The 16626-nt window shown below is 42.0% G+C and overlaps 1 protein-coding gene across 4 annotated transcripts in view; it reads right to left on the bottom strand.

Moving 5' to 3' along the window:
* Positions 1-16626, bottom strand: part of TPM4 (tropomyosin 4) — a 53883-nt gene that overhangs the window by 4242 nt on the left and 33015 nt on the right. For 2 of the 4 annotated variants that reach the window (XM_075282296.1, XM_075282304.1), the window contains exons 3-5: positions 6222-6355; positions 3000-3117; positions 1681-1751 (exon numbers count right to left, since the gene is read on the bottom strand). In XM_075282296.1, coding sequence (XP_075138397.1) covers positions 1681-1751; positions 3000-3117; positions 6222-6355 — 323 coding nt within the window. Of the gene's footprint in view, positions 1-1680; positions 1752-2999; positions 3118-6221; positions 6356-14322; positions 14679-16626 lie in introns of those variants that run through there. The other 2 variants (XM_075282322.1, XM_075282313.1) reach the window with 2 other exon arrangements.

The raw sequence follows: 16626 nt of genomic DNA, 5'->3' as shown, positions 1-16626 counted from the left end.
CAGAGGGGAATTGAAAGGGTGGGGAGGCTTGCAGAAGGGAGATTGAAGTGCAGGGTTTCACAGAAAGGAGCCAAGTTTATCAGTGACAAATACTACCAGAGGCCAAAAGTGTTCCTTCCAAATCTTTTGCACATTCACTTAATTTTCATTAACAAAACAAACAAAAAAAAAAACCACACACTTAACACCAAAGTATTCCTACTTTGTAGTGTTTTTTTTTTTCCCCCACACCTGCTTAGTGTTTTAATATAGTACCTATGGAAAGCACCTGTTCAGATCACAGTTTAATTTTTTGAACGGCGTTCACATAGCTGTTCAAAATATTCTGAAAGTTTATCTGTGAATACATTGTGTAAATGGTCCATTAAAAAAAAAAAAAAAAAAAAAAAATTATCAGAGGGAAGGAAGACACAAAATTCCGCATCTGTCTTCTGAAATGAATAGAAGGCAAATGTCTAGCAGAATCCTCCTCAAATTCAGCTGTGTGAACATAAAGCATTTCTCAGATAATCTGTATGATAGCTATAATTTTTCTACAGATCATAAGATTTTAAATATTTTATTTACCTTCAAAAAATGGGATCTGGTCTACATTATGAAATATACACATCGTTCAAGTATGGGGAAGTAATATGGCCATGAATAGTGGTCAAGGCTGCAACCACAAAACCATATCAAGTGTTCTTGTTTGAGGACAATGGTTTGTTTTGTTTTTTTGCCAAAAGCAATATATCTCCACAGACAGGAAAATATATCAACTTCAAGACATGTTAATGCCGCCTTTTTCATCTATCCATCCATACCATGTCCTAATACAGTGATGGCGAACCTTTTAGAGACCACGTGCCCAAACTGCAACCCAAAACCCACTAAGTTATTGCATAGTGCCAATTTAACCCTAATACTGTGCGGCCCCACAGTTGCAGAAAATTATATAAAATTATATATCTCCAAGTTACGTTCGTGTGAATGGGGCTTTACTGAGCTTTCAATGATACAAAACAACTTTGTATTGAAAGGTAAAAAAGTTTGTATGTGGCATAATTTTGAACAATTAATGTTCACCATTTACACAGGATCTGTTTTATAGTGACCGAGCAATGTTATTACAGCCTGTACTAATAACATGTCTACTATAAAACAGATACTGTGTGATATAAATAGTGAGGGATCCCCACACAGTACAATCTGTTCCACAGATGGGTGCCCACATAGAGGGCTATGAGGGCCACATGTGACATAGGACTGTGGTGGTAAACCTAATATAAGCAATAAGGTATCAATTATCAAAACTTCCTTTAAGGCCGGGGTCCCACGGACCGGAAACACCGCAATTTGCCCGCAGCTGAGACGCTGCAGGAAAAATCGCGGTGTTGTGCAGTGCAGGAAAAGATCGCAGCGCGGACACACTGCGATTTGCAAAGCTGTTGCGGCTTTGCAAATCGTAGCATGTCAATTATATCTACGGAAACGCCGGCGGCTTTCCCGTAGATATAATAAGGGAAAGTCCGCAGAGGAAAACTCTGAACTTTCTCTTAAAAGCGCTGCAGAAAGAACCGCAATACGTTCACGCAGCAGTTCTTCCCGCAGCACTTTAGTGCTGCAGATATGGCCCGTGGGGCCTTAGCCTAAAAGTTGACTGTTTCTCAGCAAGATGCAAGGGAAAATGTGAATTCTTACAGTTCAGATACTTCTGCACGCTCCTCTGCTCTCTCCAGCTCCCCTTCAAGGATGACCAATTTACGGGCAACCTAAAGGAAAAAAAAAAAAAAATTAAAAAAATTGATAACCCTTATCCTTGGTTGCATATTTTGCATAGGAAAGCAGACTTACTAATGAAAATGCAATAGAACTCTAGTATATTATGTACCAATACATGCCATCATTACTGACTGATTTTGAATATTTTTTGCATTATGACAACAAAATTGTCAGGATCGGCTAACACTTATTTTTTCTGTTAACTGTGTGACATGAAATAGGCAAAGTTATTGCACTTTTTTTTTACATGAGGGTGAATGCAAACTGAAACTGGATTGAGGGGCATCACTTAATGTCCATTGCTCTTACCCTATGAAAGATTAGGGCAACAAACATTAGTGTAAACAGTAGTGTAAACAGCTTATGGCGGGTTTACATCTGCGCCCTAGTCTCCGTTTTGCAGGTTTCTGATTCCTGCCCGAAACTGGACAGGAGACGGAAACCTGCAGTCATTTTTAAAACCCATTCATTTGAATGGGTTTGGAAAGTGTCTGGCTGTGAGCGACTGAGTGTTTTGTGCTCTCCGCGGCGAAATTTATTATTTTTTTTAACAAGACACAAAGTTGGACATGCAGGACTGTGTTCGAGAAAAAAAAAAAAAAAGAGTTTCGCCGGCAGAAGACGTGAACCTGAAAACAGAGATCGGGTGCAGGTGTGAACCCGCCCTTAGTTAGCCAGTCCTGGCGGTTTCTGCATAAAGTATACTGGCATTTTTAGCTTTCACTTAGCCGACACTATTTAAAGCAGAAGGGACTGGTAGAACCAGCTACATGGAAATTTCTCAGTACTGAAGAGAACAAATTTTGTAATATACTTCAAAGAAAAGTGCCTGAGTATTTAACTACAAGCTCTGTCTTTACTTCATATCTTAGGGATTTTGTCCTATAAACAAGATCAGTTTACAGTGAAGTTTATAGAACGTGAGGGTGCAGGTTTAGAAGGAGACAGTTATGTGTGTGCACAGAATTAAACAGGCTGAATAGTAATTCTTGACAACCTAGCTGTGTTGTAAAAGTGAACTGTCTCTATATATATATTGCTGAGGTCTCGTTGCTTTGAGGGGCTCTTCTCTTACTTCCCCCTCCCCTCTTCATAGAATTGTATTGGTGGTAAGAAAATTTTCAGTTATAAAGTATATTACAAAGCTTGTATTCTTCACCTACAGTATGAATTCATGAAAAGTTTAGTTACGCTTTAACTGTGCGGCAGAGACTTTAATATTTATTACTCTTCCTTACCTCCTCATATTTACGATCAGCTTCTTCTGCAATGTGTTTGGCTTCCTTGAGCTGCATTTCTTGGATTTCCATTTTTTCTTCATCTTTCATAGCCCTATTTTCTATTACCTTCATTCCTCTAAACATAGAATACAAAACTCATTATATTCAAGTTACAAGGAAAAAGCCTCAGAATCAAGTTAAATTAATATTAAAACACTGTTTGCATTTTGTAAAGAGATAATAGAGCACCTGTTAGATCAAAGTGTACAGAGTCTTACACGGTACACATTTAAGCACATTACGGAATGCATTCTTGTCATGCATGCATTAAAATTTATGGACCATATCTGAAGGAATATGACAAAAAAAAAAATGGATTCAGAGAGGATTTGTACTACTATGTTATAGCTCGGGCATGTTCCATTGAGTCAGTGAAAAAAAAAATTGTATTTAAACAAAAAAACAAAACAAAAAAACACCACTACGATTTTACCTAAAAATAAGAAGTTACTTTTCTCCATTTTAATCTAGATTTTTCACATTTTTGTTTGAAAATAGTTTTAGTGATCTGCCACCAGGTAAATGGAGTTAAAAGTCAGGACCAAGTTTGGGAGGAGTCAGTTGGGTAAAAAAGTTACCAACCGAGCTTCAAAATAAAAATTGTATAATTTTAAAATGAAAAAAAATAAATAAAATTTTTATATATATATATATATATATATATATATATATATATATATATATTTTAATACTGTATAATTATAAGCATAGTTCGTGACATATTTACTTTCCTTGAAACTCAAACGACCAACTTTCTAATAAATTATAGGATCTTTACTACTTCTGTCTGACCATGGCTGTCATTTACGAATGAGTAAGGCTGTGGAAAAATAGAGTAGTCTGAATTGGTGGTTTGGCCTACCGACTGTACAGCCCTGGCTGGCACAATGAAAAGGAGTTAGATATTTGAAGCAAGCTTTCCAGTCATACCACCCAAACATTAACTACAGTAAAGAAATTGTTCATCATAACATGCATGGAATTCAGACTCTGGGGCCAGGCCAACATCAATTTCATGATTCTGATGAATATCAGAGTTGTGTTCCTTTGAAATAGCGATCTAGTTCAATTACCTAGCCCTAATTTTCATGTCATTAGCTATATTAAAAAATGAAATCCTGTAGTTCTGACTCTGGCCACCAAGCCAAAACGTGCCAACACTTCTGTATTCTATAGGTGATTTCTTTATAGCAGCAATTAGCATACAGATGATTACAAGATGCTGGTCGAGATACTTTGGATAGAAGAAAAGAAAAAAGTCAAAGTGGAGATTGGGCTTATTGTTGTGGTAGCCCCCTGAAGTGGGTCCTGGTGCGTACCACTCATTTTCTGAATATTGTGAATATTTAAATACATGCAGAATCCTCCCGTCACAGTAGAGGATTTCATCTTATCTACTCCCCTTTCTGCACAATGACCTCTGTACAGGTCACAGAGGATGCCTAGATAACTCTCCTCTAGAAGTCAATAGGGTTTGCTCCAGGCTCTGGCCCATGGTTTTAAATATAGATAACATGGTAGATTAAATACATCAACAAAAATACTTTAAAAAGGCAGTCAGTGAATCAATCTAAAATGTGATTTACCATATTTTTCGGACTATAAGACGGAAAGGGGTGATTTAGAAGTTTGATTTATTTTTTGGAATTTTTTTTTTTAAACTATTTCATTAGTCCCCTAGGGGGCTTGAACCTACAATCATTTGATTGCAAGTCATAGACCAGCCGCAATAGTAACATTGCTAGGAGAGGCCTGGGAGCCTTCATTAGGCTCCCAGCTGTCATAGGAACAGGTCGGCCTCTGCGACCACCATGGCGACCACTCTGAACTAGAGCGGCTGCCATTAGCTTTACAGACCGGGCATCCACTGTAATAGAACGGCAGATGCTGGGGAGGGTTTCAGCAGGAAACCAGCGGCGGCAGGAGAATGGAGATTCTGCAATTCCGCTCAACCGCCCTCCTTTATAGTCCACATTCGGACTATAAGACGAACCCCCATTTTCCTCCCAAATTTGGTGGGGAAAAAAAGAAAAAAAAAAAAAAAAAGTAAAAATATAGAAAAATAAAAATAAATACATTTTGCCTTTAAAGTGTAACTACCACTTTTTTGTCTCCTGGCATTGCTTAGTTAGAGCATTGCTAATGCTCTAACTTTACAGCCCATTTCTTTTATTAAAAGGAAGTTTGATAGATTAAACTATATTACATCCCACTCCAAACACGATACTCCAAAAAAAAAAAAAAAAACTACAAAGGAATCAAATTTGAGCTATTTCGTACAATAGGTAAAGTGAGAAAGTCCTTGAACTATCTTTAGACTTAAATGGTAAATCTGCCTAATCATGTTCTGAAGTAGCACCAAGGATGACATTGTTGGAAGATAATATCTTCTAGATATTAGACCTCAGGTAATAGCGTGTACAGCAAAGAGACAAATGGGGCTATAAATACCTAGGTAAGTCTTCTGAGAAGTATCTATTGTGTAGACCACCTATCTGTTAAATTATCAATGGACCCAGAGTCCTATGATCAACATGCCTTGGAAACCATGTAAATAAAGGATCTAGGCCTTATTTTCAAGTCTAGGGAGGTCAGGGATTTCTATGACCTGTCATACAACAGGAAGGGGTTAACATCTACATCATTGTCTGCACACTGTAAGGCCCGCTTCACATCTGGGTTCGGGCCATTCTGTTCCCCTATCCACATGAAGTATACGTAGAGAAAAGTCCTGCTAGCAGCACTTTTCTCTGCATTTTTCATGCAGAAACCACATGGACCCCATTATAGTCTACAGGGTGCGTGGTTTCTTTAGGTAACCACTTTTTTTTAATTTTTTTTTTTTTTTTTTTTATGCGGATACGTTTCTTTTCACAGACTTCCTGAACACAGATGTGAACCAGGCCTGAAAGTAGTTTTTTGGTTTGCTAAAACAGCATTTGGTGGAGTTTCAGCGACATAGGCAATGGATGGGCTCTGTCTATGGCTAATATACACTTACTGACAAGCGTGTACAAAAAGGAAAGAAAAAAAAAAAAGTGTCATATTGCTGCTTCACTCTAGTATGATGACTTTTATAGTAACTAAGCAAACCTTTGTAATAGTGATGATTGGAATGGTGCAATCTAATGCCGAGAAACACAACCCCGCAGGAAGTCTTACAAGCATTGCTGTAAATACCTTTCACTCTCATCAGCCGCCTTTTCTGCTTCTTCCAGTTTCTGTAAAGCGGTAGCTAGACGCTCTTGAGCCCGATCCAACTCCTCTTCCACAAGCTGGATACGACGGTTTAATGCGGCAACCTCACCTTCCGCCTGGAATACAATAACATACATATGAGACGCTCTAGATCCCGGACAAAAGGTTTTATCTGTAGGAGGAGGACAGAAGTATTGAAACTGAACAATTTGCTGATATAATACGGTTAATGGACAAGTTGGTCAAAGTTCTTTATGCAATTTATATCTAACTATGAATGGGCTCAAAGGGAGTTCTTCTATTCAACAGATATCTAATTCTAATCCAGAAAGCATAACAATGAAAACTGAAGAGAGCATAGTTATAGTGAAATGAAAATCAGTAGGCTGTTACAGCAAGATAAAAGGCAAACTATTCATCATGGAAACTCCACCTTTCCCTTACTAGAATGTGGGGATTCTCCTTATAAGGTAAAGGCAGTGTGGGAAGGTTGGCTGACAGGAAACCGCCCACAGAGTAATGCTGGAAGAGCTGCAGCATGCTATCTGTGGGAATAGCTGATCTCTGGAAAGATTACTAATACGTTACCAATAGCCTTCCATATAGTGGCAAGAGCCCTAACAGCTCCTAATGCAGTTTCATGGCTCTAAAAAGTAATCATATATATGAGCAACAAAACCATCACAATGTTAGGGACGCAGAGTATGTTAGGGGAGGCAGAGTAACGCTGGGTTCACACCAGCACCCGGACTCTGTTCTCAGGTTACCGTCTTCTGCATGCAGAAGACGGAAAACTGTCATGCAGAGTCCAGCCGTGAGCGCCGGTGAGCGATTTAAGCTCTGCACAGCGAAACCGTTTTTTTTAAACCGGACACAGAGTACTGCATGTCCAATTCGGTGTCTGGTTAAAAAAAAAAAAAAAAGTTTCGCCGCGGAGAGCATAAAATGCTCAACGGCACTCACGGCCGGACACTTTTCAAACCCATTAATTTGAATGGTTTTGGATAGAGTCCGGCAGGTTTCCTTCTCCTGCCCAGTTTTAAGCAGGAAACAGAAACCTGCCGAACGGAGTGCCGGGCGCAGATGTGAACAAGCCCTTAGCAATACATTCAATGAAAAGTGAATTCATATATATATATATATATATATATATATATATATATATATATATATATATATATATATATATATATATATATATATATTAAAAAAATCCACAAAGCAAACCATGAAGGTTTTGCAGGAGATATTTCCTTAGTCTGAGGAGGCCAAATACAACAAAGATGTATTTATGAGACCAATGAAAACCAAATAAGGCCCGCTTCACATCTGCATTTGGTATTCCATTCAAGGAGTCTACATGGGGACCCCCTAAACAGAATACCGAACGCACTGACAAGCAGTGAAAGCACACAGACCCCACAGACTATAATGTCACACCAAGCCAAGTCTAATAAGATATTAAATGCCCACCCAAACACACAAAACAGATAGGAAATATTAGAAGCAGATAATGCTGCTACCTAGTCCAGTACCCCAAGAACAGAATTCAATGACAATGGGGCCACACGGTGGCTCAGTGGTTAGCACTGCAGCGCTGGAGTCCAAGGGCAAGGGCCAAGGGCATAAAACCATCTGCAAGGAGTTTGTATGTTTTCCCCGTGTTTGCACGGATTTCCATCCCAGATTCCAAAGACATACTGACAGGGAAAAATGTACATTGTGAGCTCTATGTAGGGCTCACAATCTACATTAAAAAAATAAATTCAATAACAATGACATACGGGCACGCTGGGTTTTAAAGTGGCCAGAGAGGAATTTCAGCTGCTAAAGCTCTAGGTCTCCGAGTGCTAAAGGAACATTTGCACACACCTAACTGGAGTGGCCCGGTCTTGCACTACATATTCTGCTTACTGTAAGAAAAAAAAAGAACAATATGATGCACATCAATGGAAGGAAATTCTCCGCAGATGACCTATGATACAGTTACAGCACAAAAGGGGGTGTATGCAGGATACCCAGGCTACTAACAACGGTGCTCACCTTCAGGCACACTCACAAAGCTGAACGTATTAGACCATTTTCCAGACCGGCAGCTAAAATGTTGGTAAGTGCTAGCATGAATAAAGTTTACCAAAACCATAAGTAACGGAAAATATAATAAATATATATATATATATATATATATATATATATATATATATATATAGCCTTTAAAGGGGATCTCAACTTTACAAAACAGATGGCCAAACCTTAGGATAAGCCATCAGCGGTAGATTAGTTGGGTCTCCACCTCTGGCAAAAAAAAAAACCCGAGTGTGCCGTGGTAAGGAGATGCAGTGTATGAGTTCCAGGCTCCAGTGAATGGGCCTGAACTGTAATTCTGCTACACAACCGTGGCATGGCATCAGCACATGTAGCCACAGCATTCACATCTCCCATTTGTATTATTAGTGGTTGATACTTAAGGACAGCACTACATGATTACATGGTTAGGGAGGGCTAGTTTCTCCATCATTGCCCAGCCCCTCCAACAACCCCACCCTATGGTATGCATACATGCATAATATATGTGGGACACATTGGCTGGATTTCAGCCCCATGGCTGCTTTTTGAGATTCAAGTAACGGTTACATTTTATTATTTCTTATACTTCGGTGTTACTGGGTAATAGGAGCCCACCCCCATACACAGTTGTCCAGCCCAACAGAACAGCAAGCTTGGCACACTTATATAATGTGTATAGACAGCTTATAAGCAAGCATTGATGGACAGAATGCGCAGGAAATCTTCCATATGTATCCCGTACATAAAGTAGGTCACAGTTCACACTTACATACAAAATAGTGAACAATGTACTAAGTTTGGGTGTATGTGAATAGACCAGAGAATGGGTGGCAAAAGAAACCAAAGCACCAGTACAACAAAGTGTTGTATTGTCTGATAGGTGTAGTCTGTATGTTGGGCGTGGAGTCCACAGGCAAACTTTGTAGTAGGTGTTGTGAACATTAACCAGGATCAATGCACAGCATACAATGAATACTGAATAAGATAGCATAGCTGCCTAGAAACATTGCAAATCTTATAGTCAGTGGTGTCCTTTTACCTCCATTTGAGGTATGTTATAAATGTAGCATAACATACAATTGTGCCTTTCATACACCGCCTAAAACTGGTGTATATGATAAATCTGGTGGGTCGATTTTTACACTCACAATGCCTATCACTCACCATCAACCACATCTTGGTAACAGGCAAGGGTGGTGTAAAAATAACTTTAGTAAAAAAAAAAATATATATATTTCTTTGCTCAAATCAGTTTCACTTATTGGTTTTATTCACTTCTGTTTTTCCCGTATATGTGCAGTCAGTGTTTTCTAGCATATGGACTTTTTGGTCGCATTGTGACAGTAGTTTGTGGTTTTTCCATTTCAGTAAAAAAACATAGCATTGGCCAGCGCTGATTGGCCAGTGCATTCTATTAGCCCGATGAAGTAGAGCTGAATGTGTGTGCTAAGCACACACATTCAGCTCTACTTCATCGGGCTAATAGAATGCATTGGCCAATCAGCGCTGGCCAATGCATTCTATTAGCGTGAACTGAGTTTGCACAGGGGTTCTAGTGCACCCTCGGCTCTGCTACATCAGATTGCTACATCTGATGTAGCAGTGCCGAGTGTGCATCAGATGTGTAGTTGAGCAGAACTGGCTCAGCACTGCTAAGTCTCTGCATTCGCATAGGAATGCATTGGCCAGCCTTCGGCCAATCAGCGCTGGCTCTGCCGGAGGAGGCGGAGTCTAAGGTCGGACCTGAATGGAGACTGGTGTGGAGCGATCTTAGACTCCGCCTCCTCCAGCAGAGCCAGCGCTGATTGGTCGAGTTCCGTACTCTGTCCAATCAGCACTGGCCAATGCATTTCTATGGGGAAAAGTTAGCTTGCGAAAATCGTAAACTGACAGGGATTTCCATGAAATAAAGTGACTTTTATGCCCCCAGACATGCTTCCCCTGCTGTCCCAGTGTCATTCCAGGGTGTTGGTATCATTTCCTGGGGCGTCATAGTGGACTTGGTGACCCTCCAGACACGGATTTGGGTTTCCCCCTTAACGAGTATATGTTCCCCATAGACTATAATGGGGTTCGAAACCCATTCGAACACTCGAACAGTGAGCGGCTGTTCGAATCGAATTTCGAACCTCGAACATTTTAGTGTTCGCTCATCTCTACTGCCCACCCCTGGAGTTGAAGTATCATTTTATCCCAGACACCCCCTTTAAGATGTATTGCCATGCATAATTTTTTTTGCACTCATAAGATCCCATTTTTAAAGTGAGGTGAGGTGTGGTATAGAGTGTAGTATGGAGTATCCTAACATGTATAGAGTATCCTATAGAGTATCCTAACATGGCATTCCCTGAGTAAACAAGTCACTTTGTCTGGCTGAAATCACATGCTCCAAATTCTCACCTGGCCCAGGACGTTGAATCACATCTGTTGGGAAATCAGTAACACATCGGGATGAGCTCATGTACTGATTCATGGGTAGGAATGACTCACTAAACAGTTATTGTCTCCAGCTATCGGCACAGACAGGTAAATGCCACGATGTCCATGACTACACGTTATTTTTTTTAACTTATATAGTGCCATCATATTGCGCAGTGTTGTACAGATGTCGTCAACACTGTCACAATCTACAGGGCTCACAATCTACATTCCTTATCAGTCAGTTTTTGGATTGTGGGAGGAAACCCACGCAAACACAGGGAGAACAAACTCTTTGCAGACTTTGTCTTTGGTCGGATATGAACCTAGGACTCCAACACTGCAGTGCTAAACACTGAGTCACCATGCTGCCCACATGAGTTTATTTGGTTGGCATTTATGGCATTAAGTGAGAAAGGGTCACAGATAGAGGAATTCTTATAAAGAGAATGGCATTTATAAAATAATATTCACATATTTAAAAAAAAAAGTATTCTCTCTGTCCAGTAAAAACCAGAATTGGCTATAATGAGCTTTCAACCTTAGACATAATTGCTGGATATACCATAAATGTCTGATGGATGGGTTCTCTCTGTACATGGCCTCCCACATACTAGTGTGCACTTGTGGCATCAAGGATGTCAAAGAATTACTGATACTTGAAGCGTATTCCAATATGACAACATCATGGCATATCACTAGGCTATGCCGTCACATTATAGGGGTGATAGCATGGGGGTAAAAGCAGTACATCCCTTCATTTCAAGGACTAGGAATCAATGACAATCCTATAGACAGGAGTACAGTGGCAAAGCCAGATACAGCAGTTCCATGTTATAACATGTGAGTTTGTCAAGACCTGTAGTAGCAGTTCCTCTAGGAAATACTCTATGGGGCATTCACATGTCAGATATGGAAGAGGAAATTAAGGAAGACTTTTGCCTCATTGGTTCATTAATTGGCATTACTACTATTAAAAACTGCAAGCAGTTTTTCAGCAATGAGCAGACTTAAAACCAACCTCAGGGCAGAATTTGGTGTCGCTTTTGAATCCCAAATGTTGTAGTGGAATTCCAACAGCCAGAACAAACTTGTTAAATCCAAGGCTTTATTGAAGATCCATTTCAATGCAACAAAGTATGCACATCATGCATCAGAAACAATCCTATTTGGTGCACTGGGGGCAGGCCTTCAGTTCTCTGGAGCATTGTTCTAGGCATACTGACCTCCCATTATCTCCTGCCTGCACAACACCATGCATTGGGAGTTGATCCTCACCATCATCCATCCTACTTGAGCAGTAAGAATAATGCTCCAGAGATTTGATGGCCCATCCCTAATGCAAATATAACATTCAAGATATATGGCCATCTATATTATATGATAGAGAGAGGATTAAAGACATCAGTTCTTAGTAATCATCATAGAATGTGAAGTCACTATTACAGGATACAGTCACATTTTATATACCATTCACTGGCTGGTTTATTTCCAGCATTTTAGAACAGCTCAGAATAGAGATCTGGTCCTAATCCCCTTTGATCCCAGTTGGTCCCTACTTCTTGAGAAACAGGCAATGCCCGTTTAACCAATCACTGGCTGAGACAGATCACCAACCATGGGTACAGCGGTGATTGGCTATGCAAGGTTTTCTTATGTGTCAAGAAACACCAGAAAGCAGAGACTGGTGAGGGACCTAGGCAGCATTACAAGAGAAGTGTGGTAGGGATCAGTGCAGAAGAGAGAGGCTTCAATATGGCTCAGAATGGGGTCCAAATACACACACCTCTTATCCAGCCAAATTATTCAGGACCCTGGCTAATTTGAAAAGAGGTGACCCAGGCACAGGATAAGGACATCTCAACACATCCCGCACTCATCAGCTGTTTCACTCGCAGGAAGTCTTATACCAGGGTATACAGCCACAACCTTTAAGTGAATAGGAGCAGAGCTGCAGCTCCAGATGTTAGTGCTACATAGTAGCATACAGGAAACTATTCTGTGTATGGAACTCCCTATATTGTCACAGTAGTACAGCAAGCTGCAGCTCTGATCCCATTCACTTGAATAGGAGCAAAGCTGGCTCCTGCTATATACCTGGTATAAGGCTTCTGGAGGGCCACATAACTGATCAGCATGGGTTCTAAGTGTCAGTCCAATTGATCTGAGATTGACGATTTATCCTGTGTGACAGTATCCAACTTAGCTAGGTCCTGAAAAGCCACTTTAAAGAGGGCCTATTTTGGTTATTTTTTTTGTATGAGCAGGTCCTTGAATAATATTAAAGGGGGGGGGGGGGGGGAAGTATTATATAGCCATCTTTGAAGAGACTGTCATCTGTATAAAAAGTTAACATAGTAAGACCATCACTATCTGTAGGCCCTCTAACAAAAGGACCTTGTAAAAGGAAATGACGACACCCAAAAATACATCCCTACCCTCACAGGGAACAACTTCTGCATCTCTATGTTCCTACACATTTCCATAGGAGACCAAACAATTTACCATTACACACACAGATGTAAGCAGTCAAAAGTGAAGCTCTGAAAGTGACAGTGGGGCACATTTATTAAAACAGGATAAGAGTAAAAGTGTCTAAAGCTGGGTTCACACGAGGGGGGGGGGGGGGGTTTGGTCCGGATTTTGATGCGGAATCTGCGTCAAAAAACCGCCTCCTATTGACTTCAGTGGGATCCTTTTTCCGCGAGCGGTTTGCTCCCACTCGCAGAAAAAAACAGCGAGATGCCCATTCTTCAGGCAGATTCCACGGCTGAATCAGCCACGGCCGTCCGCCTTGTGACACTCCCTCCCGACTAGGCCCATTCATTTGGGCCTAATTCGGAGCAGAATGCCACTGCACTGTACGCACTGCACCAGCATCCAGTCATGGCTAGCCATTTTTTGGACCAGATTCAAGGCGGCCTCCATGTCAAAATCCGGTCCAAAACACTCCGTGAACCCAGCCTTAACTGTCTACGGCAGCCAATCACAGCACAGCTTTCATGTTGTATTGTACCTTCTGTAACGTATGCTGTGATGGGTCGCTATGGGCAGCTACAAAGACTTTTCTTTTACGTTAGGCTCACACTAGCGTTTGGGTTTCCGTTCTTTAGGTCCACTTGAGGACCCAAAAAATAGAAACCCAATGCACTTAACAAGTCGTTACCCACAGACCCCATAGACTACAATGGGGTCCGCTGGGTTTTACACCCAAAAAACACTTGTAGGACTTTTCTCTCTGAAGACAGAATCCCCAAAGTGGGTAAGAGCACTGGTGTGAATGCAGTTTTAGACATTGTCATAAACCTGCCCCAAAGTGCACCCACTATCATCATTAGTAACTACATATGTAATGCCTGCCTGGCACAGTCCTCAGGTGGCACTGGCCAAGTGGGTGGAGTTTACAGCTCTTGACATGATGGAAGAGAGACTTGTTACTGACAGAGAAGTGAAAAGTGTGGAGAAGGCAGAGAATGGCCGGCAGGAGGAGCAGCCCAGAGGAGAGGAGGAGGACAGGGAGCGGCAGCGCTCCTCAGGAGTGAGAGCAGAGAGGAGACAGGAAGCAGAGGCCGTAGAGCGTCGAGTAGCTGCGCCTCACTTTCTCACGCATCTCCCGTTCAGTGTCCACTTCTCTCTGGAGAGCCTGCGCTTTGTCTTCAGCTTCATCGGCCTGCAGCTGAAGAGCCTGGATCTTCCTCTTCACAGCTTCCAGGGAGTTGAGTCCGGCCATTCTGTCTAGTACTGTGTCACAGCAGGCTCCAGGCAGCCGCTTCAAAGTGCTTGGCTTGGTAGTAAGTTGGTGTGCTAGAGACTATGGCACTGGAGACTCCTGGTACAGACTTGGTGCTGTACTGGCAGCCGCTATATGGACACGAGTCTGCTTGAGGAGTTGGAGCAGACTAAGCGCTGCGAGTGCTGCCGGCGGAGTAAGTGTAGTCAATGAGTAGCAGCTTGGAATTCTTGGGTGAGGTCATGGCATGGGTGGGCGTGGTTACCTGTGGGCGTCACCGGCCTGACGTCAGCCACAAGGCGCCTCCCGCCTTAAAATATGCAGGCTTTTTTCGACTTATTTGGGAAAGAAAATGTGGATTTTTTTTTGGCCTTCCCGCCCCTCAGTCAGTGACTAAGGCCTCTCATGGAAAGTTCAGGCAGCTCCCGAGGCCGTCTTCCTGCTGGCACGGATCCTGTGGGAAGTGATAATGGCAGCGGCTCCTTTGTTCTAGTGTGGATGACACCTGCACGTTATGTCTGAGTGAGAGCTTCTATCTACCCCTGCCCGGCTGTATCCCCTCTATGTGCCACACTGCCTTGGCATTCATAAGGGGGGGCAGCCATGTAAGGCTGAGCAGGAGGTGCCAGAGTTTATCCAAAATAAGAACTTACACACCCCAGTGGAGCCCATGAGCTGTGTGCTGGGGGTGTTCAGTGGATAGCGCACAGCCTCATAGACAATAATGGATCTATTCACAACTGATTTGTTAAAGGAGTTGTCTGGGATAAATTGACCTTTATATAATCTAAGCTAAACCCCCTCATGACTACCTTCTAAATTGCTGTACCAAAAATCTATAGTTACCTATTAATAATGACCGTCCCATGTACAATTTCCTTTGGCGGTCATCAATACTATGTCATCAATACTAAGCCCTCACCCCCATCATATTCACCTGTCTTTTGGTTCGGCTCTTCTGGGAACCGGATGTCACTTCATCTGGGTACTTTGGCTCTACTGTGCAGGCATGGGCGGCCAGTAGGCATCAAGAAGAGGAGATGCTGGCCGCCCAAGTCTGTGCAATAGAGCCAGAGTGCCAATTATTGCAAATGTCAGCACTCCAGTTCTTATCCCCAAATGAAGTGACGCCCCTTGCCCAGAAGGTCCTGTCCGGAAGACAAGTAAGGGCTCGTTCACATCTGCGCCCGGTCTGAGCAGGAGACGGAAACCTGCAGGAGTCTTTCTCACTCATTCATTTGAATGGGTTTGAAAGATGTCCGGCCGTGAGCGCCGGTGAGCGTTTTATGCTCTCTGCCGTGAAACCATTTTTTTTAAAATCGGACACAGAATCGAACATGCAGTACTCTGTATCCGGTTTTAAAAAAACGGTTTTGCGGTGGAGAGCATAAAACGCTCACTGGCGTACACGGCCGGACCCGGTCCTTGCTTGCATGCAGAAGACGGAAAGCTCAGAACAGACTCCGGGCGCTAGTGTGAACCTAGCGCAAGTATAGTGGGTGGGGGGGAGTGGGGTTGTATTAGGAAATGCTAGTACTGGGAGGGCTAGCTAGGGAAACATGAAGGGGGAGTGAGTGAAAAAGGGAGGTGGTGAATCAGTGATGAGTGGTCTAAGGCATCATGGTAGTTTTAGGAGAACAGAACAGGAAGATGCCCATGTAAACAAATGCACAAGATGCCAGGAACTCACTCCCAGAAAACACTCAGAACACTGCTAAAGGTATTTGGGTGCACTTATTAACCTATTAATAGCACTAACAGATCTTTTTTGAAAAATTATTTGTTGCACGAAAACCCCTTTAAATGATAGAGCTTGTCACTTATTGAGCCAACTTCACAGATCTCTGAATAGACTCAAGCCTATGAGGGATTAGTGAAACCAGATAATGGTCTGCTGTGAAAAACCTACTATTTGACATCCACGTACACAGCCCCGTCTCTGTCATGATGTATGTTTTCACTGATTGGCCCTGAAAAAGATAGACCCATGAAATACATGACCAAGAATCGGTTGGTCGTGTGAACAGAGCATTAGGCTGACATGTACACAATAGTGTGCATGTTGGCAGGTGTGATTGAACAGCATGGGCGGCACTTGAATGTCATCTGCAAAATGGACAGGAATAAGACCTGTCCTGAGTTTTATGACCCCCATACACGGTACCGTGAAAA

This window comes from Leptodactylus fuscus, chromosome 1 (assembly GCF_031893055.1).
Source record: "Leptodactylus fuscus isolate aLepFus1 chromosome 1, aLepFus1.hap2, whole genome shotgun sequence".
NCBI classification, from domain to species: Eukaryota; Metazoa; Chordata; class Amphibia; order Anura; family Leptodactylidae; genus Leptodactylus; species Leptodactylus fuscus.
The sequence above is the reverse complement of the archived record's forward strand: the minus strand, read 5'-3'. Positions and strand labels throughout refer to the sequence as shown.